The following is a 25,510-nucleotide window of genomic DNA, read 5'->3' on the forward strand; positions in this document are numbered from 1 at the left end:
GCATTTATACCTAAATTTCTGCATTTTAAGCTTGAAGGCTATACTCTTATTTTTTTGAGTGTACAGTCTGATGATTTTTTAGTAAACTTGTACAGTATTACAACACCATCACAATCCAATTTTCAGTCATTTCTTAAAAACTGAGATATAACCGACATACTATGTTTCAAATGAACAGCATAGTAATTTCATATTTGAATATACTGAAAAATGATCATCACAATAAATCCAGTTAATATCCCTCACCACAAGTAGTTACAAAATTATTTTTCTTGTGATAAGATATTTTAGGATCTACTCTCTTAGCAACTTTCTAACATATAATACAGTATTGTTAACTATGCTCCCCATGCCATACATGAGATCCTCAGGACTTACTCATTTGATAACAGGAAGTTTTTATCTTTACCCACCTTTGCCCTTTTACTCACCCCCAAAACCCCGCCTCTGGCAACCACCAAATCTGTTCTCTGTATCTATAAGTTCTCTCTGTGTGTGTAATTCCACATATAAATGAGGTCACGTAGTATTTGTCTTTTTCTGTCTGATTTAACTCATCTGGCATAATGCTGTTTAGGTCCATTGAGCATGTCAAAAATGGCAGGATTTCCTTCTTTTCTATGGCTAAATAATATTCCATTAACTACATATACTACATCTTCCTTACCCATTCATCACCGATGAACATCTTAACTTTTTATACAAGAAAAATGTTAATAAAAAGTTAACCAAAATAATTTGTCATCATTTATAAATATGAAAGACTAACTATGAGTATTACTAAATTATAGTAGCTTAAAGTTAAAACCTTTAAGATAAATGAATGCTAGGTGGTCATATAACACAGCAAATCAGCTGCAGAATATCCTGTGAAGGATATGGCTAAAATACTATGATGGTCTAGTCCCTGAACCTATCTTAAGTTTCCTGCCCCAAATAGATTTTCTAAACAAATAGAATGTTTAAATATTTAGAATATTTACTATATTTGTCTCTGAGATAACCAAGAATAAAATGATTATATTTATTTAAATTTTTTAATGACTGTTAAAATGTGTAACATGACAGGGAAATTCCCACTGTCTACTTCAAAAAGAATTTACATTTCATCACTCAGTAATAAAATTATTAACTAACATCTGCTTCCTGTTTATACTTTCACAAAGTATTTTGCATTACTAGATAAAATTACATATTCTCCAGTAAGAAAAAAATACAATAGAAAGCCTCCTTTAGTCCCATCTGGATGTAATAAAGGAATCAAATTTTGAAAGGGTAAGGCTGTGAAAGAAAATTCTACCTTTAATCATAACAGAAACAGCTGATTGCCTTTTTTCCTACACTGTGGCACCTACTAATAACTGTAAGAAAAACAATAGCCACATGTGAAACTCTGAATCAGTGTAGGACTGGAAGAGCCACAGACCCGCTGATTTGTTTCAAGCTGACTTTACAAAACCCAGTACAAAGTTGAACCTTTGCAACATTACATGTGGAATGTCCTTTAGGATTCTGATTACGATGTAGCAGAGTAGGCACATCTGTGATATATTACAAAACTAAAGTAGTTGCCAGTGAAGTTTTTAGTATTTTATTTTTTTGGAGCATACATTTTTGGTTTAGTAAACTCTACATAGTATAGAAGTCTAAAATTTAAACTCATTTCATGTCTTTGAGTTTGCAACTCCTTATTTTCCTTTAGTAGAAATTAATTTACTAATTATTGACATGCAATAAATGTTAATGTATTAATAAGATATACTCAATAACTTTAAGTGACTTATTAAAATATCACACAAGAGAAAATTGGGAAGAGCCTAAGAGAAATACAGATCAAACTCTCCTCCCATCACTACTAAGTTCTGGACAAAGACAAAGATTTAAAAGGGTTACATGGCTTATATAAGGTCACACAGTTACATAGAGTTAGAATCAGGGTTAGAACCAAGGTCATCAGATTTTCAGAACAGTGCCGCGTCTTATTGTATTTTATGGTAAGGTTTTATAATAAAATTTTTTCTTATAGATTTAACTAAATTATATCAGAATGCTTTCTAACCAATTATGTCACTTAATTATTCAATCTGCAATCATATAAATGTATCTAACATAAATAAATCTGCTATATTTGGGCTTTTCATTCTTTTGAATAGGCATTACATTAACTACCCTTTGGAAAGAATAGACTCAAAACCAATCCCAGACACTTTCCTCTTTGGGGGGAATATTATACTGGGTCATGTGTTGACGGGTCTTTAGCACTTCACATTCAAAAGTCTATTGAAGAGAATAGTATAACTGTCATACAAGGCAATTTTATTAAAGCCAAACATATGCCTACCCTATGACCCAGCAATTCCACTCCTTGGTGTGTACCCCAGACAAAGGACTGCCTCTGCCCACCAAAGGACACATACAATAATGTTCACATAAGCTTTTATTCATAACCATTGAAATTTGGAAATTGTACACAACCTGTCTTATATTCACATGATGGACTATTTCAAAACAATGGAATAGAAACGGTCCTAATACACATAACACGGATGAATCTCACAGGCATTCTGCTGGGCAAAACGCACGAGAGCAGCACTCCAGCAGAAGCCCGGGAACACCGCCCTACTTCCCCGTCTGTCCACAGAGGGAGGCCCTGCCGCCACTCTGCCTCCCACCGCCACTCTGCCTCCCACCGCCCTCGAGAAGCCTCATCTCCACCAGAGAGTGGCTGCGCTCCCTCACCAGGTCGTCTTCTCCTCCCCTTGGAGGACTGGAGACCTCAGTTTGCTCTGATGAGAAAATACTTAAAAGTCGGAAACTTCCAATCTAAAAGATACCTTCACACAGGAAAATAAAATACAAATTCTGTACTTTCAGATTTGATGCACTGTGTTTAAGTAAAATTACAAAATTCTTAAATAATAACTATTAATAGCTAATAACTACTGAGCACCTTCTAGGTGTCAGGTATTATTCTAAGCATTCTACAAATATTAATTCATTGTTCTACCAATGTTACTCTATGCTAGGCTAAAACAAAATCTTAAATTAATAGTATCAATGATGCTTATAAAGGTAAAAGGCAACTGCTATTCTGTCCCAGTTAAATCTGAAAACATCAAAACCCAGAGAAATGTGACAATTTGTCCAGTGGCCCACACAAATCAGCAGCACAACTGGGGTGGTCAAAGAATGGCTCTGACAATCAGCAACACTCAGTTCTGTCTCCATGACTCTCTGAGTTCTAAAATCTAGAATGCTTTCTTAAGACAAGAGAAAAGAGGCCCATAAGATACGAGGTGGGACTCAAAAAAAAACCCCTGAATTTATTTATAAGAAATTGTGTATTTATCCTTACATGTTTAAACTTCAGTCTACTTTGAAGTATTCTCCATTTGATGCAATACAGCTATCAAGACATTTTTTCCACTGCTCAAAACAGTGTTTGAATGCATCAATTTTGATGTCTTTGTGTTTCTGCCTTTTTGTTTGTTTGTTTCACCTCTTCCACACCAGCAAAATGTTTCTCTTTGAAGACTTTTTTTCATCTGGGGAAACAAAAAAGTGTCTCTCGGAGTGAGATTGAGTAAATAGAATAGGTGGGGCACAGGGGTCATGCCATTTTTGGTCAAAAACTGCTGAACACTCAGCATGGTGTGGCCAAGTGCACTTATAAATCACCCATGATGAAATGGGCAAACGTGTTGAAACAGTTTAAAAAAAAATTCACCAAAGCCAAATGCAGCCTCTCACAACACCACCAGCTGGTACACTGATACAGATGGGCTCCTAGAACACTCATTCATCAGGGGAAGCCTGTACTACAAGGGGCCCACCCCCGTATGCCACAGTGAGGTCCATGTGTTAACTCACCAGTAACCCATGTAATCAATGTACCTGAAAGTAAGGAAATGAACAAAGGTGAAGGTGGGCTACGCTTAGGGTAAAGAGGAAGAGAAGTTGGTTATTATTTATCCTTTCTTTTGAAAATTTCTTTGTAGAAATAGTAAGGACTTGGAAAAGGAGGGATGTGAGAAACTGACAGGCTTCCACTGATAAAACTGAGAGTCTACAAAAGAAGAGTAGCTGTGTCTGGGAGACTCACAAAGGCTAAGAGAGTGGCGAGTGCACCAAGCCTGGGCTGATCGAGGGTGAATGCTGGAGGATGTGTTGTGGCCCCATGGAGTCAGCCACCAAAATGATCAAGTACTCTCCAGGGCCATGGGTAGCGAACAAGAAGAATCTGTTTGCAGAACAATTATTCCTTGAACAACAGGGAGATCTCTGCAATATTGTTTGCTGTAAATTTCATTTTTATACTTTATTATTTGCAATATGAAAGGCACTTTCAGTGCAGAGAGCCATGATATCCAAAACAAATGTTTCTTTCTCAAGTGTTGGACAGAGGATGCAAGTCAAGCCAGTGATTTCCCCATGTGTACTGCAGAGAGAGAAAGCCTTCCTGCCCCAGGACGCTCTGACACAGGGGTATACAAATATGATGCAGCTGTCAACGCAAGTGTTTCACACCAAATACCAGGTAATAAAGTAGCACAACAATTTTTTGAAATGCTATTTTTTTCTTGTAGGTTCTACATCAAATCTTGAGTCACATCAAATAAAATGAGTTTGAAAAGATTTCAGAAGGCCCAGAAGTAGAGCTCAAATGGAAAATTTAAAAATCGATCTTGTTCTGCTCAATCCCTTCAAAATGGAGTTCCCTTTTCTGAAAAACTCAGATGCGGACAGAGTGATCATGACTCCACAAATCTGCCCGTTTAACGACAAAAGTCAGTCCGACTCAGTTCTTCTGCTTCTGTAAACACGTCAATACTCTCATAACTCATTCAGTTAGAAGGACAACAAATAAAAACACCATAAAGACACTTTTAACAAAAATGTTAGTGATAAAGCTGAAGCACTTTAAAATCTGTATTTATTTCCATGACAGTAAAACAATGTACTGCAGATTTTGAAATAACTCTATAGTTTCAGGAATTAAATATTCTTGAGTAACCAATATTTTCCATTGGTTTATTGAAAATTTTAAAGTTTGCAACTATTAATTACAAGTTCAATATCTTTTTAGTTTAGAAAAGCAGCAGCAACAGCAAACATCTACTTCCTGAGTAACAAATGCCTAATCTGTTGATGTACAAAGCTTTCTGGAAGACTATATACAGATGATGGAACACGGCATCATAAAGAAGTTATTATCTACCAAGAAAACAAAGTATTTTTATGAATTGAGACCAAAAGCAGCTTTGACAACATAAAAAATAGTGATTATGGAAGTTAAATTACCTACCAGAATAGAAGTAACAAAATAATATTTAATACAGTTTTTAATAAAAATCAATTTAATAAAAGAGGAAAGCAACTAATTGTCATAGGCCAGACCTATGTACAAGCCACATCACCTTCTATGCAGTGCTCAGAGCTATGAGGATCTAATGAAGCATGCATTTCATTCTGTAACTATCTGTGTTCTCTGTGAGGTTGATGTTTGCTACAGGCCACCGACTCAATTAATAGTGATCTTTTGCTGTCCACAATCTACTAATGACATGTGCTCCTCCTCAAAAGCTTTATGAGGGCAGATGGAACGCAAAAATTCAGCAAGACAACTGACTCAGCCTCACACACTAATGGCCTGACAGATACAGAGGTAGTCCATTCATTTCAAGGCATAAATACTATTTCCTAACATCAGGAAGAATGGCAGAATAAAGACCTCTGAAAATCTCCTCCATGAAAGCAATAAGGTCAGTGGCAAAAATGGTCAGAATCAACTTTTTTAGAACTCTATAAATATTAACTAAACTCCTGCAGCAATCTGGGGAGCAATTATTTTTTTTTAAATGTTGGAATCCAATAATAATGAGCTATATGCCATTTTACAACTGCCCTTTTCTCACCTCTCACTCCCTGGTTCTGGGGTAGCTTTGAAAACTGACAGCCTCCAACTACGGTGAAGATCAGCAGTCTGGAAGCCATGGAAGGGGCAGAAGAGGGCTGGAGCTCCTTCAGGGCCCACTCCCAGAAAACAGGCATTATTTGACCTGTCTGCTGGTTCCATGGAAGACTTTGCACACAGGGTTCGTTTATTTAACTTGACCTGGCACCCAGTGAGAACAGCCTTTTTTCCCTAGGGGCATTTGTCAAACATAATAAGCTGTAATTGTTTAACAGAAAGGCTGCCTCAGGCTATGAATAAAAGGACAAACAATAAGCAAACCAAAGAGCTTAAAAAGAAAACCTAAGGAATGTGATGTACAAAGGGGGCTTTGAAAATCACAGAAATATTTCTAGAAGATCATGTGCATACCTGGGACTGTGTATGCCCAGGTTGTGCACATGCTCAGCAAAGACCTAAGAAGGCTGTCAGCTCTCACCTCTGGCTAAACCTAAGGTTTTGCACAAGTAGAAGTGAAGGTAAGTATAGAGTTGTAAGCACCCTAACTGAGCATTTGAAGGCATGTTCCAATATACATGTAGGGAAAAGACTGAGAAACTTATTTGTTTCAGACCTTTAAGGAAATCTCTGTCCAATCATTAGCTGACCACTAAGCTAATTGGGTACAGACTTCACTGGCCACACATAACAAAGAATACAGATTCTCCACAATTAAGAAAAGTCACTTATTAAACAACAACAACAGAATCCAGAAGAGGGAGAAGTACCTGATTTCCAGAGCCGCCACATTATATTTAACTGTACATTCAATTGTGTTCAACAACAACAAGGAAAACGTTGTCAACAGAAACTGTCCTGGCAAAAGCCCAGATGTTGAACTTACTAGACAACAACTTTAAGTCATCGTTTTAAATACGTTCAAGAAAAGTAAAGAAAATCATCTTTAAAGAACTAAAGCATGAAAACGATGTCTTGCCAAATAGAACATCAAAAATGAGAGAGAAATTATAAAATAACCAGATAGTAAATCTGGTATGAAAAGTACAAGAATTAAAATGTAAAAATTCACTAGTTGGGCTCAGCAGGAGATTTAGGCAGGCAGAGGAAAGAATCAGCAAACTTGAAGGCAGGCCAATTGAGGTTACTTGGTCTGAAGAACGAAAGGAAAAAAGAATGAATAAAAATTAACAGTATCTCAGAAATCTGTGGGACACCATAAAGCATTCCACTGTATACATAATGTGGATTCCAGAAGGAGAGGAAAGAAAAGGGAGAAATGACATTTAAAAAATAATAGCTGAAGCTCACAAATTTGAAGAAAAACATTAATCTACACACATCTTAGAAGCTCTATAGACTCTATGTAAAATAAACTCAAAGAGATCTATATCTAGACATCCCATAAACTACTCGAAGACAAAGAAAGATTCCTGATAGCAGCAGGAGAGTAGCAGCTCATTGTGTATCCTCAATAAGATCAACAATTGATTTTATATCAGAAATCAGAGAGTCCACAAGGCAGTAGGATAATATATAGTCATACTTTGTTTTATTGGTCTCTGCTTTTTTACACCTCAGAAATTTTCTTTCTTTTCTTTTGTTTCTTTCTTCTCTCTCTTCTCTCTCTCTCTCTCTTTATCTCTCTTTCTCTCTCCCTTTTTTTCTCCTCTTCCTCTCTCTCTTTCTTTCTCTTTTTTCCTTCTTTCTTTCTTTCACAAATTTAAGGCAAGACCCTCCACCAACAAAAAAATAAATAAATAAAAAAGTTTCCTGCTTTAATGTGATACCCACTTTATTGGGGTGGTCTAAATCCAAACCTGTAGTATTTCTGATATTTCCCAAAAATATCTTATTTGGAAATAGACTTTTTGCAGATGTAATAAAGTCTAAATGAGGTCATACTGAATTAGGGTGAGTCCTAACTCAATGATTCATGCCCTTAGAAGAAGAGGAAGTTTGTACAGGGACAGAAAAGAAAATCATGTGAAAACTGAAAGAGATTTCAGTGATGCATCTACCAGCCAAAGAATGCCAAAGATTGCCAGCAACCATCAGAAGCTAGAAGAGAAAAACTGAAGATTCTCCCCTATAGCCTCAAGAGAGGAACTAATCTACCAACGGTATGATTTGGGACCTCTGGCCTCCAAAACTGTGAAGGGATAAATTCCTGTTATTTTAAACCACTCGGTTTGTAGTACTCTGTTTTAGCAACCTCAGAAATCTAATATACAAACAGCAATTGAGGATTAAAAAACAAACATAACTAGGAACTGCTGAGGTGGGAAAAATGAAGTCTGAAAATACAGTGGCAAGTCCATTAGAAGATTAATGTCTGAAATTTCAATTGATCAACTTGTAGGCTAATATTCCATATGACATTGTATAATAACAGCTGATATAAAACTTACTTTTCAGATATACTTTCTAAAAGTTAATTCTTTGTCACTATATATTAGAGACAGACTTACATTTTCTCTAATCAAAGAATGCTTTACATATAGCAAAATTTTCGTGATTTTTAAAACTATACAAAAAACATGCTATAAAAAGAGAGAGAATAGGCCTGCGGCCGGGACAGACAGACGCGCTGACAGTGTTTGACAGGAGCAGGCCAGAGCTGGTGAAAGGACTTGGTGGCTATGGAGTTGGCCGAGCTACTCTACAACAAGTCCGAGTACATCGAGACGGCATCTGGGAACAAAGTTAGTCGCCAGTCAGTGTTGTGCGGAAGTCAGAACATCCATCTCAATGGCAAGGACTTCCAGCAAGATGGAGGCATAGGTGGACACACCGTACCTCCACGCAAAACCAAGATTAGAACACCACCAATTTAGAGCCAGAATAACACCCAGAACTGACAGAGAATTTATCTGAGTGGAAGTTGGACAGCCAAGGAGTTGAAGTAGACCTGTTCATCCAGACCAGTAGGAGGGGCGTTGAGGAGGAGCGGGCTTGGGTCGCGCTGCGCGGAGATCGGGGAGAACTGAGCACATAAGGCACTGGGAGCACATAAGCCTTCCGGGATGTGCAAGATTGCAGTGGTGGACCCTGAGTACGCAAGCAGTGGCTGGCAGACCCAGCAAGGCGGCAATTATGGACCAGGGCAGAGCACGTAACCCAGGATCCCAGAGCAGGGACTGAGATCCCAGGAGATCGGAACTACCGTCATTGTTCCCTCCCACCCCCACATACAATGTCACAATCTAGTGACTGGGGTGCCCAGCCCCAGTGAACACCTAAGGCTCCGCCTCTCACCATAACAAGAGTAACCAAACCAAAAAAAAAAAAAAAAAAAAATAGGAGAGAGAGACATGTCTCCAACAGAAGAACAGATCAGTCCCCCAGGACTCATCCTTTTGAGCGACCAAGAGATAGCCAATCTATCAGATGCACAGTTCAAAACACTGGTGATCAGGAAGCTCACAGAATTGGTTGACTTTGGGCACAAATTAGATGAAAAATGCAGGTTACCATAAAAGAGATGAAGGAAGATGCACAGAGAACCAATAGTGAAGGGAAGGAAACCAGGACTCAAAACAACAGAGTGGACCAGGAGGAAGCAAGAAACAACCAAGCAGGAGGCATGAGGAAGTAAGAATTCAAAAAAATGAGGAGAAGCTTAGGAACCTCCAGGACATCTTGAAACGTTCCAACATCCGAATTATAGGGGTACCAGAAGGGGACGAGGAAAAGCAACAGATTGAACACGTATTTGAACAAATAATAAAGGAGAACTTCCCCATTCTGGCAAAGGAAATAGACTTCCAAGAAATCCAGGAAGCTTCAGAGAGCCCCAAAGAAGTTGGACCCAAGAAGAAACACACCAAGGCACATCATAATTACATTAGCCAAGGTAAAAATGAAGGAGAGAATCCTAGAAGCAGCAAGAGGAAAGGAGTTACCTACAAAGGAGTTCCCATCAGACTGTCAGCTGATTTCTCAAAAGAGACCTTGCGGGCAAGAAGGGGCTGGAAAGATGTATTCCAAGTCATGAAAGGCAAGAACCTACATCCAAGATTGCTCTATCCAGCAAAGCTTTCATTTAGAATGGAAGGGCAGATAAAGTGCTTCCCAGATAAGGTCAAGATAAAGGAGTTCATCATCACCAAGCCCTTATTTTATGAAATGTTAAAGGGACTTATCTAAGAAAAGAAGATAAAGAAAAAACATGTATAGTAAAAGGACAGCAAACTCACAATTATTAACAGCCACACCTAAAGCAAAACCAAAAGAAACTAAGCAAACAACTAGAACAGGAACAGAACCACAGAAATGGAGATTACATGGAGGGTTAGCAACAGGGGAGTGGGAGGAGGAGAGAGGGGGAAAAGGTACAGAGAATAAGTAGCATAGATTGTAGGTTGAAAATAGATAGGGGGAGGGTAAGAATAGTATGGGAAATGTAGAAGCTAAAGAACTTATAAGTATGACACATGGACATGACTAAAGGGGGGATATGAGTGGGAGAGTGTGTACAGGGTGGAGGGGAGTGAAGGGGGGAAAATGGGACAACTGTAATAGCACAATCAATAAAATATATTAAAAAAAAGAAAAAGAGAGAGAGAATAGTTTTGCATCTTAAATAATGAATAACTGGAGAACTTTCAACATTACCCTAAACAGTTTAATTTTCTCTGGACCACATGTAGCACCCTCTGATACCAAAAATAAGTCAGTACACACAATCCATTTGTGCCTATTATATTCTATTGAAGCGTTCTGCTACAACACATGTAAATAAATAAAGGAGTTCTTAACAATATTAATGTAAAAACATTTACCTCTCCAATTTAGGATACAATCATTATTTCCTGTTAAATGACATTAAAGAATTTTGAACTTTAGTTCTGAAAGCTTAACATTTTCAAGTGGACTATTTTTGTGGTAGACAAAGGAAGATGTGGGGAAAAGGACAGATGCAAGTTGGACCTGAAAACAGCAAACAATTCAGTAGGCTGGAAATTAGAAGAAGTAAACAAAGAAACTGCACTGTACTTTCTGAAAAATATTCAGAATGCTCCTCAACTATTCTATAAACCATTAACTTCATTATCAACCTTTCTGTTCTACACCATGAATCACATGAAAATTCCATTACCCACCTGACCCACCTGATATAAAATATGAGAATTTCATTTTACTGAGTGCTGAATTAGCAAGTGCCTAAGGTAACCTTTCATAGGCTAACAGAGCAAAGAAATCAATACAGAAAAGATCTTAGAATCAAAAGAAAGTGTAAAAGAAACTATGTTGATTGCTTTATGTGTTAGCTGTCTTCTGGGCTTATGAAAGAAAGTCAAAGGCAGCTTTTCAATGGCTTGAGCAGAACTGACTTCCTAAATTAATGAGGAAGATAAAGCCCACAACTGGTATATTGTGGAATTTGAACTATACTAATTTTGGCAGGCGACATGGAAACCTTCTCAGCTACTCCTGTGAAAAAAAATTAAGGATGCAGGGGAATGGCAATGTGAAATGCCTTTTAAAATGCAAATTAAACCATATACACATCTAATGCCCTCCTTTATAAGTGGAAATGTACACTAGAATACTAAAAGATGAAACAGGAATATTTGCATGCTACAATTGAAATATGTAAATACCCAGGCTTTTCAAGAATTCCAGAATTACATTAGAATTACACAAATGTGTATGCATGTGTGTACGCTGCTTTAAGATATATATTTTATGTATATAAAATATATAATTTATTATATAACTACACACACACACGAAAAGAGAGAGAAAGATGTGGTTCCAGATATCTGGCTGTGACATCAGTTTCTTTATAAAGCATTTGCAGAGTTTCTTTCACTCATCATCTTGACACATGTTTTATCCCCATGTTCTTTCCCTCTCAGAAAAAATGATCATCTCTTTTGGGAATGAATATCCACATGTCACTGAATTTCATGAGCAATATTCAATAACTTACATCAATGGCAAAAGAAAAAAAATGACTAGTGATTGAGAAATTCAGGTAGCTTTTACCACAAAGTGAACTAAAGTATTTTATGATAACCAAAAATGATTTGACCATTTATATTCTTATACCAGGTCTAGACTCCCATGCATGCTATTTAGTAATTCAGAAATTACAACTGAAAAAAAAAGCATAAGGAAAAGAAATTAGAACTGAGAGCAGCAGTGAAGCCCACAGGGTAGGTCTCTGTATAAATTATTGATGGTCATATAAATAAAATTTCTTCATGAGGCATTTTCCATTGTGCTCCCCAGGAAGAGACATACCCAATATGTCTAACATGAGAAACATTCACCTACCAAATAGTTCATTTGCCCTGTGAATATACCTGGGACAAAAAAGAAAACACAGTTCCTAGTGAAACTGAGACTGTGTCTATGAGGGTAGCAACAAAGAGTAATCTGTTGACACGGAACCTATCTATTTATGAATTCATTTCTTTTCTGGGTCCTCTGGTCTGCATGTAATCATGAGGTTTAATCACCCTGACTGAATATTACAAACTGAGGCTCAGTAATAAGAAGCAATAAGCTACCGGGGCTGCTGAGCTCAAGAAAAGCTTAGGCTTCTTGGCCAAAGCTGGAGTTAGGGGCTGAAGCGTGAAAAAGTGAGGATCGCAGAAACAGACGGCAGAGCTGGAATGTGGGCTGGAGCCTGCAATCCAGCCATGCTTATGGAGAGCAGCATGTTAATTTCTTCTTTTTTTTAAATCAGAAATAGTCAAGTCATTCCACAAATAAGGCAGGCATTGTTTCCATCCTTATCTTCACTTCCAGAGGGGCTGTTCCCAGATCTCAAAATTAGGCTCCCAATAAAGCCTGATAAACTTTTTATTATGGACACGAATTCTTTCAATATTTCATGAAGGTTTTCTCCCCCTAGATTTTCAGATAGGCACAAACTTTGGTGTCCAGTTTTGAGGTTTCGCCGACCTCTTGAAATCTATTCACAAATGCCAGGTTAAGAATGAAGTAAAGTCCTAAGAATTATAATCAGCAAGAAACTGGCTGTGAACTGTCAGATCAAACCACACAGGCTGACATGTCCCAAGAGCTATAGGTGGATGGCAGAAATAAAGAATTTTTCCTTTCCATTTCCTTGCTCAAAATAAATCATCTACAATGTCCTTCTATGCATCAAAGGGGGAAAATGCTTTATATACAACAACATAAAATCTATTTGCATATTTTTCTATTATTCTGAAAAGTACAATCCTTAAGGAAAAAAAATTAAAGACCCCATGTGAATTGCTGACTTTAGTTTGAAAATTCTGTATTGCTCTGATGAAACACAAGCACACACCAGGGACTGAATCTGTCCTTATTTTAAAACTATGAGGCAATTTTTAAGTCTACCAAGCCAAACATACTATTAATGTTCATAAATTACCATGTGACAAAAGTCCTTCACAGACATCTATTGTCTTTGGCCAGACAAACTAATTTTGCTAAATATATATATACTTAGGTTAGACTATCAGGTCAATTAACTAGAAGTAAACATACAAAAACCAAAGCTAGTGAAAAACTGATTTGTTGTATGTAGTGATTACAAGATTGTTCAACCAAAAACAGATGGAACATTTAAAATGTCACTATTTATGATTAACATTATATAATACATATCATATAACATGAATATACTAAATATAAATCTTATAGAAAGCTATACACTTTCATTCAAGATAAATAAAATGGAGTATATCAATGTGAATATTAGTGTCAATATTTATCAGACATATTTTACAGAGTAATATAAATTTAAAAATAATAATTTGCTTTATTCATAATTTGAAATATAAGTCCTTAATACCAAGTATTTGCACTCCAGATCAACTTGCCCTCTGTGGACCAAGCTATACACGACACAAAAAAGTTCTGATATAATTTTAAGATACACAGGAAACTGGAAGTGAGATAACAGTTATTTTTAGTTACTCATAACATAGGGAGAACCAAAATAGCTTAGATAAAAAGAAATCCAGAGATACTTCCCATATCCCTTACTGGTCAACAGCTTTATAATCTTTTCCCTACTAGCCAACCCATAAAACTACAAACAAGACAAGCTGCCTGGTGCTGACCATTTACTGATGACTTCTCTAATGGAGATTATAAAAAGCAGTGAAAACTATGAAGCAGAATAATAAAGAAGCTAAGGGCCCAGATAATCTACATATCTGATCATCATACAATGAGCTCAATTGCTCTAGGTAGTCCTACACATACCATCTATCTACCGCTGAGCAAATAAATAAAATGTACCCCGTAGTCACAGAAGCATGACTCATAACTGAGAAACACGTATGATAACCATCCACTAATTCCCCCCAAACTAGATGCTCGGCACAGACAGGAAGACAGTTCAAAATATAAAGGTATGCAGTGGTGGAACATCTAATCTAAACTTGGAGCTATCACATCATTCAATGCACATTTAGTAAGTGCACATTATCACAGGCAGTGAAATGCAAAGATGAACAAGACAGCCTCTCTCTCAAAAGGATAACAGTTTTGTTGAATTACATGTAAATGAGTAATCATGGCTCACCATGATGAGCGCAGTAGAGACATCTTGGAGAGAGTGAAAAAGATGGAAAGAACCTGGGAAGCATCTGGAAGTCTTTTTAGAAGGTACGGTAGAATAGAAAATACTTCAGTCAAACAAGGTTGGAAACCAGTTCAGCTGCTTCCTAGTAATGTAATTTGGCCAATTATTAAGCTTTCTAAGACTTGGCTTCTCAGTCAACAAAATGAGGATAATAATGTATTTGCAGCAAGCTTATTACAAGAAGGGAAGGAGATATTGTATGTAAAGCAATCAGCATGGTCTCTTGAAAATAATAAGCACTGAATACATTGTACTGATTATTATTATTATTGTCTTGAAAGAAGTTACCAGTGATGTCTGGTGACCAGTTAGCAGTAGCCATTGTATCACTGTCCCTGGCTTCATCACCTTGTTAGGTGCACATGTATTATGTTCAGTCCGAATTAATATATTGGCTATGGGCTACCTACAACTGGGAGGGCAAACCAAGCAATGTAGTTTCAAGAGTCATATTCATAAGCCACCTACTTTCTATAAGGTCAGAGTTCATTAAAGAAGAATATGGCAAGATTACTACCTTAGTGATATCAATAGGAAGGCAAACTCTATGGACATTACACTAGTCAATACACATAGTAGCAACTATTAGTATATCTGAGTAACACATTATTACCAACTGTTAACACATGGTAAATATGGAATAAGAAAAAGGAAAACTTTCAGGAGTTTAAAATGGCAAAAAAAAATTACAGTCTAGACAGGAGGCATCATCAGTGTACTACAGGGAGGAGAGAGCGGGATATAATGGAAGCAGCATCTAAGAACCCTGTAGCGCCAAGCCTAAAAGCTCATCTTTGGCCTAGGGGTAATGGAGAGGCATCACAGACTTTAAGATGAGGTAATATATTTTAATCTATCATTTAACCTATTGTTTCTACTTTACACCCAAATTTAGTAAGTATTACATAAGCTCATTATCATGTTTCTTCAATTCCAGAGTGTTTTTCATATGCACGTGAGCTATCTCTTGTCAGCTTCACAGTCATTTAAAATGAATCCCATGTTGTTTAAAACAGCGAAATGCTAAAAATAGGTTTTGTAGATGTTGTAGACACTTGACTACTTGTCTGCCTGCCTGTCAGGGATTAAGAATTCTCCCTCTCTTCCATTTATTCACTGCAGATTTATTCAATATCTGCTACATAGCATGCCACACATAATATTAGCTCTTGATAAAACCTTAAAAGTGCATCCTGTGTTAACTATAACATGCGTCTTTTGTTCCTATAAAATTTAATAAAGTGCCAGCAGCAGATCTATTTTTCCACACCACACTTTTAAATAGTGATAGAAACTTTGGTGCTTTCCTTTAAATGATTACCCCTTTAAACTGTTCAATAAAAAATAGAAAGTTTTAAGCTGGTAAAAGGGTTTTTAAAAGATCTCGAGAGGGAGGTGAACGGGAAGTGAACAGGTGAAGGAGGGAAGCAGCCGACTGAAGTGCTCTATAATTGAAGCCTGCAGTGTGAAGCATCTTTCAGAAACACAAGAAAGATGGGTGCTACCAATGTGATTGTCAAGAAACCTTCACTGTAAGAGCATTAAAGCACCACAGTAGTTATTTCAAGAGTGGGTTCCTTCTATCCGTGCAGTTTAAAATAATCCCCGCCTACCATTCACTGGTGGTTTTTGTTTTGTTTTCATCTTTTCTCCAGTTTTCTTTTTTTCTTATTGGTGAACACTCTTAAGCACTCTTTAGATAAGCCAAGCAATTTCTTTAGAGTGGTCTAAGCCTAGCAAGAGGGAAATGGGGAAATATAATGTATGGGTGGGTGCAAGCCAAGGCTTGCCAGGTTAGGGCTCCCTTCCCTGTCCTTTCCACCCTGGGAAGCCAGTGGAGCCTCTGGAGATCAGTGACCTGTACTGTTACATAAGCATGTGCTTGTGGAAGCTGCAAGCTCTGGGCTCTTCCCCTCACGGAGGACACAAAGAACTGCCAAGGTATGAAGGTTTTGTCAAAGTGACAAAAGCAGACCTTAAAAGCTCTTACTTTTGAATGGTGTGGGTCTTTAATTCTTGCATGCCTTCACTTTTTCATTTTCATCTGTTTCCTTTGGATTTCTTTCTCCCTTCATGTGGCACAACAGAACTGCTTAAAAGTACATAGAAATGTACTCCCTGCTTATAAGGTACACAGGAAAGAGTAGCTTTCTTTGGGACAAACTCTCCCTTTAGAAACTCATTTACTTTGTCATCGTCTACTGCCTCTTCTGGACAGTATGTTAATACTTCAAAGACTACAGCATGGTTGCTACAATTTATTTTATGAAGAAGGCTCTTCTTTTATTCATTCTTTTATTGACTCTTCGATTGAGCCATTCTTGGGTGGGGTAGAACCAGAGATGGATATGACTAGGTTCTTGACCCAGAAAAATGACAACATAGGAGGAAAATGAAAACAAGAAGAATTTTAAAAGGAACTATTGTGGCGATCAGATCTGATCATTCTAACCACAATCTATAAATTAAACATCTGGTGTTTTCCAGGTAAAATGTAAAGCTGTATTTATCATCTTGTGCTGATTTTTTAGACACTCTCCTAGAGCATCTATTCAGAGGTCTATGACTAGCACTACTTCAGGTGCTGAGCACTAGGATTTTCTATAAATATGGTATTAATTCCTGCAATCTTCCAATTTTAGTTTAAGTGCTGTATTTATTGCAAGAGCTATTTGGTTAGTCATCTCAGAGTCAATAAACAATTCTTTCCTCTTGTTTTTACTCCTTACCTGAGCTTCTCTGACTACCCACTACGATTCCTTGGATCCTTGACAAAACTGTTCATTGATTAGATATTGGCAGGGCTTATTTCCCCTTCCTACTCACCCCATATCTAGCATGTGTCCTGGTTTTCATGATATATGTCTCGTATCTACTGCGAACACGTCAAGACTGCAGGAGTCTCAGCATATTTTCTTTTTACAGATAATCACTTGCTTTTTCAAGTGTTGAATCAGAGTTAAGTAAAAACTGACATGCCTGCGACTTACTTTTAAATAGCAAATCAAAACTGCCCCACACTGTCCAAAGTACTAAAGTCCCCATTTAAATTGTATACTTTTACTAAAAAATCTGGCTAGGAATATGTAAATAACAAAAGTGAAATTGCTAAATTTCTTCATGACATATTTATAATTAACAATCAGATGGCTATCAACTCTGTTTCCAGAATTTCTAAAATACACTGTTGATATTAGGGAGGCTTTTCAGCAACAAGCTTAACAAGTATAGGCCTCAAATCAAATCAACAGAAACAGTCTTTTAAATCTTTGAATATTCATTTGCATTTATGCATTAAATTTCAGCAACCACACTTGCTTTTAAATTTTTGGAGTGTTATTTTTCTGCACAAACTAACTGCAAAGAACACAACTGATTAAAAATATAAGTAACTTGTTCTTAGTTTGCCTATGACTTTCCAATAGCACTTATTAAATTTCTTATCCATAACTGTAAGCCTAATATAATTATTTTATTCTCCATACTAGAGTCATGGATCCTAGCATATATATGCTTTCTCATGTATATGACCGCTCCCTGTCCATATTCCCTGCTCATGTGTCATCAGGTGCCACAGTCAGCTATATGCACAGTCCACCTTCCTAGTTTAATGGTAAGCTACTTGAAGGGAAGCCTCCTGATCCACGGAAGGTATAAAAATGAAACCAGGGATCTCACATTATTACGACTCCTCTTTTCACACTGATTACAAGAGAAGCAAAGGGAAGAATACTGAACCCCATGTCTCTTTGACTCAGCTCACCCCTAACTATCCCCTGGCAGAGGGATGGAATTTATTACATCCTCAACCTTATAGCACAGTGCCCCACCCACAGGGCTAAGAGTCACAAAACAGGTAATGTGATGTTCGCTGTTGGATGCAAAATGAATGCAATGTGTTGGCAGCCTTGAACTAGACAAGGGTTCTAAATGGAGGAACTGAGGCAAATGTATGCACTGGAAGACCAGAAGGCTGCAAAAATAACAAAATAAAACAAAACACAAAGAACTGTCACAAGATGGCAAGTACTGGAAAAGCTGGGCAACAGTACTTAATGGTGAGGAAGGGAAACAGGATGTGCAGACTGACAAAGAAGGGGATCTGAAATTCTCAATTCACTCTTGGTAACGTGGGACTACACAAAAAATTGAAAGTGGTTTTAAATGAAGCTCATGTGATAATGCCGAGGCTGCCACATTGTCTGGGTTGGTTTGTGTCTGTGTCAGCATGGAAATGGGGTGCTTTTCCTTACCTCCAGATGCTCTAAAATATAGGGCGGATTTGTCATGCCAAGCCTCAGCATTGCTCCCTCAGGAATCACTTCAACCAGTTTCCACAGGAGTGCGGGGAGATCAGTGCCAATATCTCTGCCATAAGCTCCTGTGTCTTCACTGGTCAACCATATCTCACAAACACCCTCTGTGAATCAAAGGAGATAATTAACAAATCTGCTGCAGAGCTGCTTCCTTCATCATACAGCTGCTCACTCTTTTCAATGCAGTCTTCTCAGCATTATTATGCAGGCAGTCTGTGTATTCAATTGCAGAAAAAAGCAGCTTATCCCATGGAGGCACTGGGTTATTAAGCTCATTTTATGAACACCAAAGAGTTACAACAGTGCTGTAAATTATCAGTGTGTTCTAAGGAACGATTAACATTCAGAGCCAAATAGTTCAGCCATGTTTTCTTCCAAGCACTTTGATCAAGTCTAAAGCTTCGGTCCCATCACAGAGAATACCTATCCTATTGAGCACCACGGCCCTGGAACTGAGCAGTCACTCCATAGCATAGGTCTATCAGCAGTTAGCTCACTCATCAGTCTGTCACCACCCCCAGGAAAAATGTCAAGGGTGGTTAAGGTTTAACTCATAAATTATTAATTATGTAGTATCCACTTCTCCTGTAGTCACTATCTAATTTGTCTTTTTGAGTCGATTAACAATAGAGTGCATCATATGGCTTTGTTCAGAGAAGTTGGTTGCTGTGTATTTGTACTGGAAAACCTGTTTACTGACAGCTTGCATCCTATTTTCCATTAATCAGACCTTAGGAACATGTATATATGTTTTATTGCCATTATTGTTATAAACAGTCCCAACTTTGAATATTACAGCCTACAATAACTTCCTTCCAAAAATCAAAAGGAAATACTTTGGGATAACCTAATATTATTGAAAATGAATAAAACAGATTTAGCAGAAGCCACCCAGGGTTGCATGGCACACCGAACATTTCTGAATGCATATTCAATTTAAGGATTAGACTATTTCAAAAGGCCAAATGATTCACAAGTCTCAATAAACAATGAAATGGGCCTGTGGAATTTGTTCGAGCTAAAGTGATCTACTGCTTCTGAAGAACCTCAGCACTCACAAGGCACACAAAGGAAGACTACAGCCTCAACCAGAAGTATAAGCTTCTGGGAAGAATCTCAAAATTATAATTTTAAATTGTCTGCAGTTGACAGAACAGAAGATTTTCTAAAATACATTTAAATATTCCTAGCCAAGAAAGACAACAAATAAAACACACTGCTTTTTTTGTGAATGTGAACTTAAAACTAACAGAATACAGAAGCAAAAAGATCTTCATTCTCCCTAGGGTGTTCCACAGAGGTGGAGAAATAAACATGAAGTTAAGAACACCAATCATTATTCTTTCCTTTAGAATAAGAGATATATTTACTTTATCAAAAAAGTTGGCAAGCCACACAAAAAATATGTTCTCTGCCCCCACCTGTCTTTCTCTGACAGGCACGTCCTCTCCTACACCTAAGCAACACAGAAAATACAAGGGTAGAAATAGGATTTTTGTTTCCTGGAATTAAAGAATCAGTGACTTGGCAAAGAAAACAGCAGATAACAACAACAAAAATCTCCATTTAAAAGGTTACACATGTGTTTAGTATTTGAAAAGCAGTAGTGTTATGAATATGTGGGTTTTCTTAATTTACATATGTAGTTCCAGAAATTAATAAAACTTTGCTTAGTTTTAATAATTTAATAAAAAATTGTATACTCAAAACAAAGTCTCGCATGTTTAAAGGCTCCCTTTATAGTCTTGTAAGTTTATAAATACAATTTTATAAATATTCTCTGCCCATGGAGTAAATATTCTCCAACTGAAAAAGTAGATTGCAATTAGTGGCATCATCTTTGTTTCAATATTACATATGCCATCAAACACTGGACTCATGCAACCTTATTTCTTTTAAATCTTATCTCAAAATCCACTCCAGGAAAAGAGATGGCTAAGTAACAACATAAACAGATTTTAAAACACTCTGAAAGAGGTTATAAAAACAGGACATTATCCATGATTTTCCAGTTACTGGCATTTGAGCAACACAATATGAATATTTTAAAATGAACAGAATAATTTTAATTTATAATTTTTCCATCCAAATGGTTCCATGTTACGCCTTATGTAGAGAGAGCAAGTTCCTGGAACAGTGCCTTGCTGTTGCTAGATGAATATAGAAGGGGAAAAATCACTATGAATAGGAATGGAAATAACATCCAAGCAGAAACAGCAGCCAGCTCTAAAGCTGCATAGGTGGGGACCAATAGCCCCCTGGTGGGCTGAAACTTCAAATTAAATCACATAAAGAGGAAGCAGCTGTAACACTAAATCAGTAACAACAGGAATAATGGTCTTGATGCCTCCAAGATCAAGGCTGCTAAAGTGTTCTATATAACAGCAACCTGGCAAAAAACGCAGTGAAATGAGAGAACGTGTGCAAAACGTGAAACCCATGGACTCCAGGAGATTGTGCCTGGCCAATTCAATCCAAAAATTTGTCAAAGATGATTTTGCTCTTAATGTGAGAAAGTTCAGATTTTGTAAGGTTATGTTATAAGCATGAATTCTAATGAGAGCTGATCCCTTAAATAGTTAGGATTTAGAGAGTCATTTCATACTAAAGGTGAAGCTAAATATGGACTCCCCATGCCTGACATCCTTTTCCCTGGAAAGTCTTGTGATTACTCATAGTGCAAGCAGTTCCTGTCAGGTCAGCTTGCATATGAATTCACCAGGGAAGCTGAAGGCGGCAGTCTGTAATCACTAATGGATATTGGGACACATGCGTGTCTCTATGTGCACACGTAATTGGCTATACTTATGGACAGAAGTGCTTGCCTAAACAGCCTCATTCCTTAAGGACTTCAGTTATGAGCTATATTCCTTTGCACATTCATTTCTTTATTTGTCCATCAAACATTTATGAGGCTGTTACCTACTATGTGCCCTGCAGCAATTCCAGCTCATGACAGATATGGATTTATCATTAAACTTCTGTGATCTAAGATTGGCTATATTATCCAGGAGCTGGTGAGGGGACACTGACAGACATTCTGCGAACTTCATACACATCCCTAACAGTGGTGGTGGTGGTGGTGTTGGGGTGATGGGGTGGTGGTTATTGAAAAATGTAGCCTTAAAAACCAAAATGAAGGGCAACTAGGCTGCTGGACGTGGACATGATGTCAACCCCAGTGAGATAGGCCCCGTCTGCAACATAATGTGGACTTTGATTAATACATATCAGAAAAACAAACACATGGAAATGAAAAAGAGAAGCAAGCAGGAAAAACTGAGATAAGGGAAGTGAATGCCCAGTAAAACCTCCCATGCCTGTAAAAATAAATACATGCAAAAAAGAAAGTAGTGGCTGGAAAAGTGGGAGACAAAAATTAGCTTCTTTAAGCAACCAAAGAGAAATTTCACTTTCTTCTGAAATTGTTCATCTACCTGACTTTTGTTCATTTTTCTTAAATTGTTCAGTTGATCTGACTTCTAATGAACCTTAGGTTCATCAAATCATCTACCCTTGTGTTGCGTTAATTTTAGTAAAAAGAAAAGCAAATTCTAGGGAGAAATAAAACATCTTGCAAGTTAAAAAAAGAAGACCCTTTGGCTGATCAGCCTACAGTTGAAACACAAAGCTCTTTTTCCCTGAGCAGAGAGCAACTGCAACCATTGGATGATGATCTTCGCTCCACGGTAATTTGAGATGACAGAGGATGGAAAAAGGGGGAGACATACAAGGTTAACAATAAAAGAAAATTAATTTTCTCAACAAAATATTCTCACAAAAAATCCTGTTTGAAAAATCAAACTTTGCAAAAAACTCAACTCCAAAAGATTATGATTCATTATAATTTTCTTGTGTATGAGCTTAATTATAATACATTAAAATATGAAGATTGATTTCATCTGGTCAGAGAAGTGATATTTCTCTAGCAGCTCTTGCTTTATCAAGGGTGACAATTTCCTCCATAATAAGTTGTTTCAATTATTCCATTATGAGTAATCTCTCAAAGTACGGATTACAAAAATGTGAAAGCTATACCAGGGATGTCCAACCTTTTGGCATCTCTGGGCCACACTGGAAGAGTTGTCTTGGGCCACACATTAAATACACTGCAACACATAATCACAAAAAAATCTCATGATGTTTTAAGTAAATTTATGATTTGTTTGACTGCATTCAAAGCCATCCTGGGCTGATGGGGCCCACTGGCTGCAGGTTGGACACCCCTGTGAGTGTAAACTATGATTGATGGGATCAATAATTAAAGAGCACTACATGGCAAGAAAATCTGAATCAACTAAACATAATAAAGAAAACCACCTCAACATATGCTAAATCTTTGCCCTGACCTGTGTGACTCAGTTGTCTGGGTTTTGTCCTACAAAGTGAAAGGTCACCAGATAGATTCCCAGTCAAGGCACATGCCTGGGTTGTAGGTTCTATTCCCAGTCAGGGCGTGTACAAGAGGCAACCAATTGATGTTTCTCTCTCACATCAATGCTTCTCTTCCTCTTTCTCCCTCCCTTCCCCTCTCTGTAAAAATAAATAAATAAAATCTTTTAAAATGTACTAAATCTTTCTTCCTCAGAAGATGTGTTCACTCTGCATCTGCCTTCTGCTCTCCATGGTGCTCCCCTTGCCTTTCCATTACTCCTCTCAATCCCGCCCTCTGTCCTCCACCAGCCCACCAACCCATTCCAGCCTTCACGCTCCATCTGTTTCAATGGCCAATAAGGAATTTAAATTCAATATGCATTGTTATATTTATTTAATGTGCATCAAATACTCGGTTCTTAATTCCTGATGCTCTTTTTTAAGGGTAACAGTGCATATTAAGTACATTTTTATAGGCTCATTCTTCTTAAAAATGATTTTAGAAAATTCAAAAATAAGTGTGAACCTCTGTTTAAACACTTGAAAGGTCATGGAAATTAATTCAATGGAAATGTTTCTAAGTAATAATATATATAGGCAGCTTTCAGTTATGTAACTTATTTATTTAATAGCAAATTAGACAATATGATTCCTATGGTCCCTTCTAATCCTATTACTAGACACTCCAGGTTTTACATTTTCCTGTTAGATAAAAAAGGACTTAAATGAAAATTTTATTAAAGTTAGCCTCTTAAGAGGATCAATTAAGGCTATCTTTTATATAATGATAGTATGTCACTGATAAAAACCCAATTAATAGGCCACTTTAGAAGACAATTATTCATTACCTAATTCATCAATCACATCTACTTTTACAAGCTTAAAAGAGTTATTAGTGACCTGAAGTTTTCTTCTCTGTTTTTTTTTTGAACAATGTTGAATTTAGAGGAGGGTTTCAAGAGTCCTACAATGAATACTTGTTCCTGCCTTGTTCAGACTCATTGTATCGCATTTTGTTACTATTGTAGCATTCTGTCTCTTCATAACTACAAGCCCATTTGTTTGTTTGTTTGTTTCCTGAGCTCTCTGAGAATTAGTTGCACATGTGATGGCACTTAAACTATAAGTAGATCAGCATGTATCTTCTAAGACCAAGACCATTCTCACCCATAATCACAATACAGCGACAGCTCTTGACCAATATTGGACAACACTTTCACTACAGCCAGACTGACTCAATTGTATTTCCTTGTGCGATTCAATGGGGCTCAGACTTCTGTCCTTCAGCATTTGCTGCAGTTCCCTGTCTAAAATGCCTTCCAGTCTTCTTTGTATAATGAATCCCTCTTCCTGGAAACCATCTTGAGCACTGAAACTAATTTAGATGCTCTTCTCCTGTGCTCCCAAGTATTGTGTGCAAAATTCTGTATCAGAATGCATTATAATTATTGGTTTGTTTGTCCACCCTTATTGGATGTAAGTATCTCCCTGGCAGAGGTGCAAAAACCTTAGAAAAAATACATATATGCCTGGAAAAGATTATGGTATGTAGCAAATAGGAAGTATTTAATACATTTTGGTTCTATATGCATATATAAACATACACATGCATGTACATGCATACATACACAGAGTGTTCATAGAAGTCCACATGAGCTCTGTATTAGGCAATGAGGAAATATCAAAATGAATTTTCTTTGGAAAATATGAATATGCGGCTTGAATGTTGCAAGGTGTGCTACATGGTCTCTCTTAACTTCTGCACAGATTAGCACTGTTTCTTAAAGCTCCCTGTTATTCCACAGTGGCAGCTGGAGAGCACAGCACATACATACAAACCATCTTTTTATTTAGAAGACCTTCCAGCTATAAATAAATCCAGATAGATCAATTACTCATAAAACAATTAAACTTTAAAATTATCTTTTTTATTGCTTTAATAACAAGAGTTAATAAAGAGACTATTTCCAGAGCATCCTGACATCTATGATTATAGTGATACAAAGAAAAAAAAAAAACATGTTGGCATAAATTTATAATGTTGCTAAACAAAAACAACCTGTTTAAATTATTTCTTTTAAAATTTCACAATCAGAAAGAATATTACTTCCATACTTCTATAAAAATTTGGAAATAAAGGAAAGGTAATAACAAAACAAACACCATGAAAAGACGACAGGCTTTCTGGAAGCAAAGCTCTGGTACTCCAGTGTCCAAAATCTGCAATAAGCCTCAATGAGGCAGATTAAGTTTCTTCTATTAATATCACCGTGTGTTTTGTTCCCCATACAGGCTGCTTTAATATCCGTAGAG

General features: G+C 37.1%; 1 protein-coding gene across 3 annotated transcripts in view; it reads right to left on the reverse strand.

Annotated features, from left to right (window-relative positions):
* The window catches only part of CDKAL1 (CDK5 regulatory subunit associated protein 1 like 1), a 649,842-nt gene that overhangs the window by 232,356 nt on the left and 391,976 nt on the right, over positions 1-25,510 (reverse strand). For all 3 annotated transcript variants that reach the window (XM_036026451.1, XM_028511592.2, XM_036026452.1), the window contains exon 10: positions 18,761-18,927. In XM_036026451.1, coding sequence (XP_035882344.1) covers positions 18,761-18,927 — 167 coding nt within the window. The remainder of the gene's footprint in view (positions 1-18,760; positions 18,928-25,510) is intronic.

The sequence above is a fragment of the Phyllostomus discolor genome, chromosome 5, assembly GCF_004126475.2.
Source record: "Phyllostomus discolor isolate MPI-MPIP mPhyDis1 chromosome 5, mPhyDis1.pri.v3, whole genome shotgun sequence".
Classification (NCBI taxonomy): Eukaryota; Metazoa; Chordata; class Mammalia; order Chiroptera; family Phyllostomidae; genus Phyllostomus; species Phyllostomus discolor.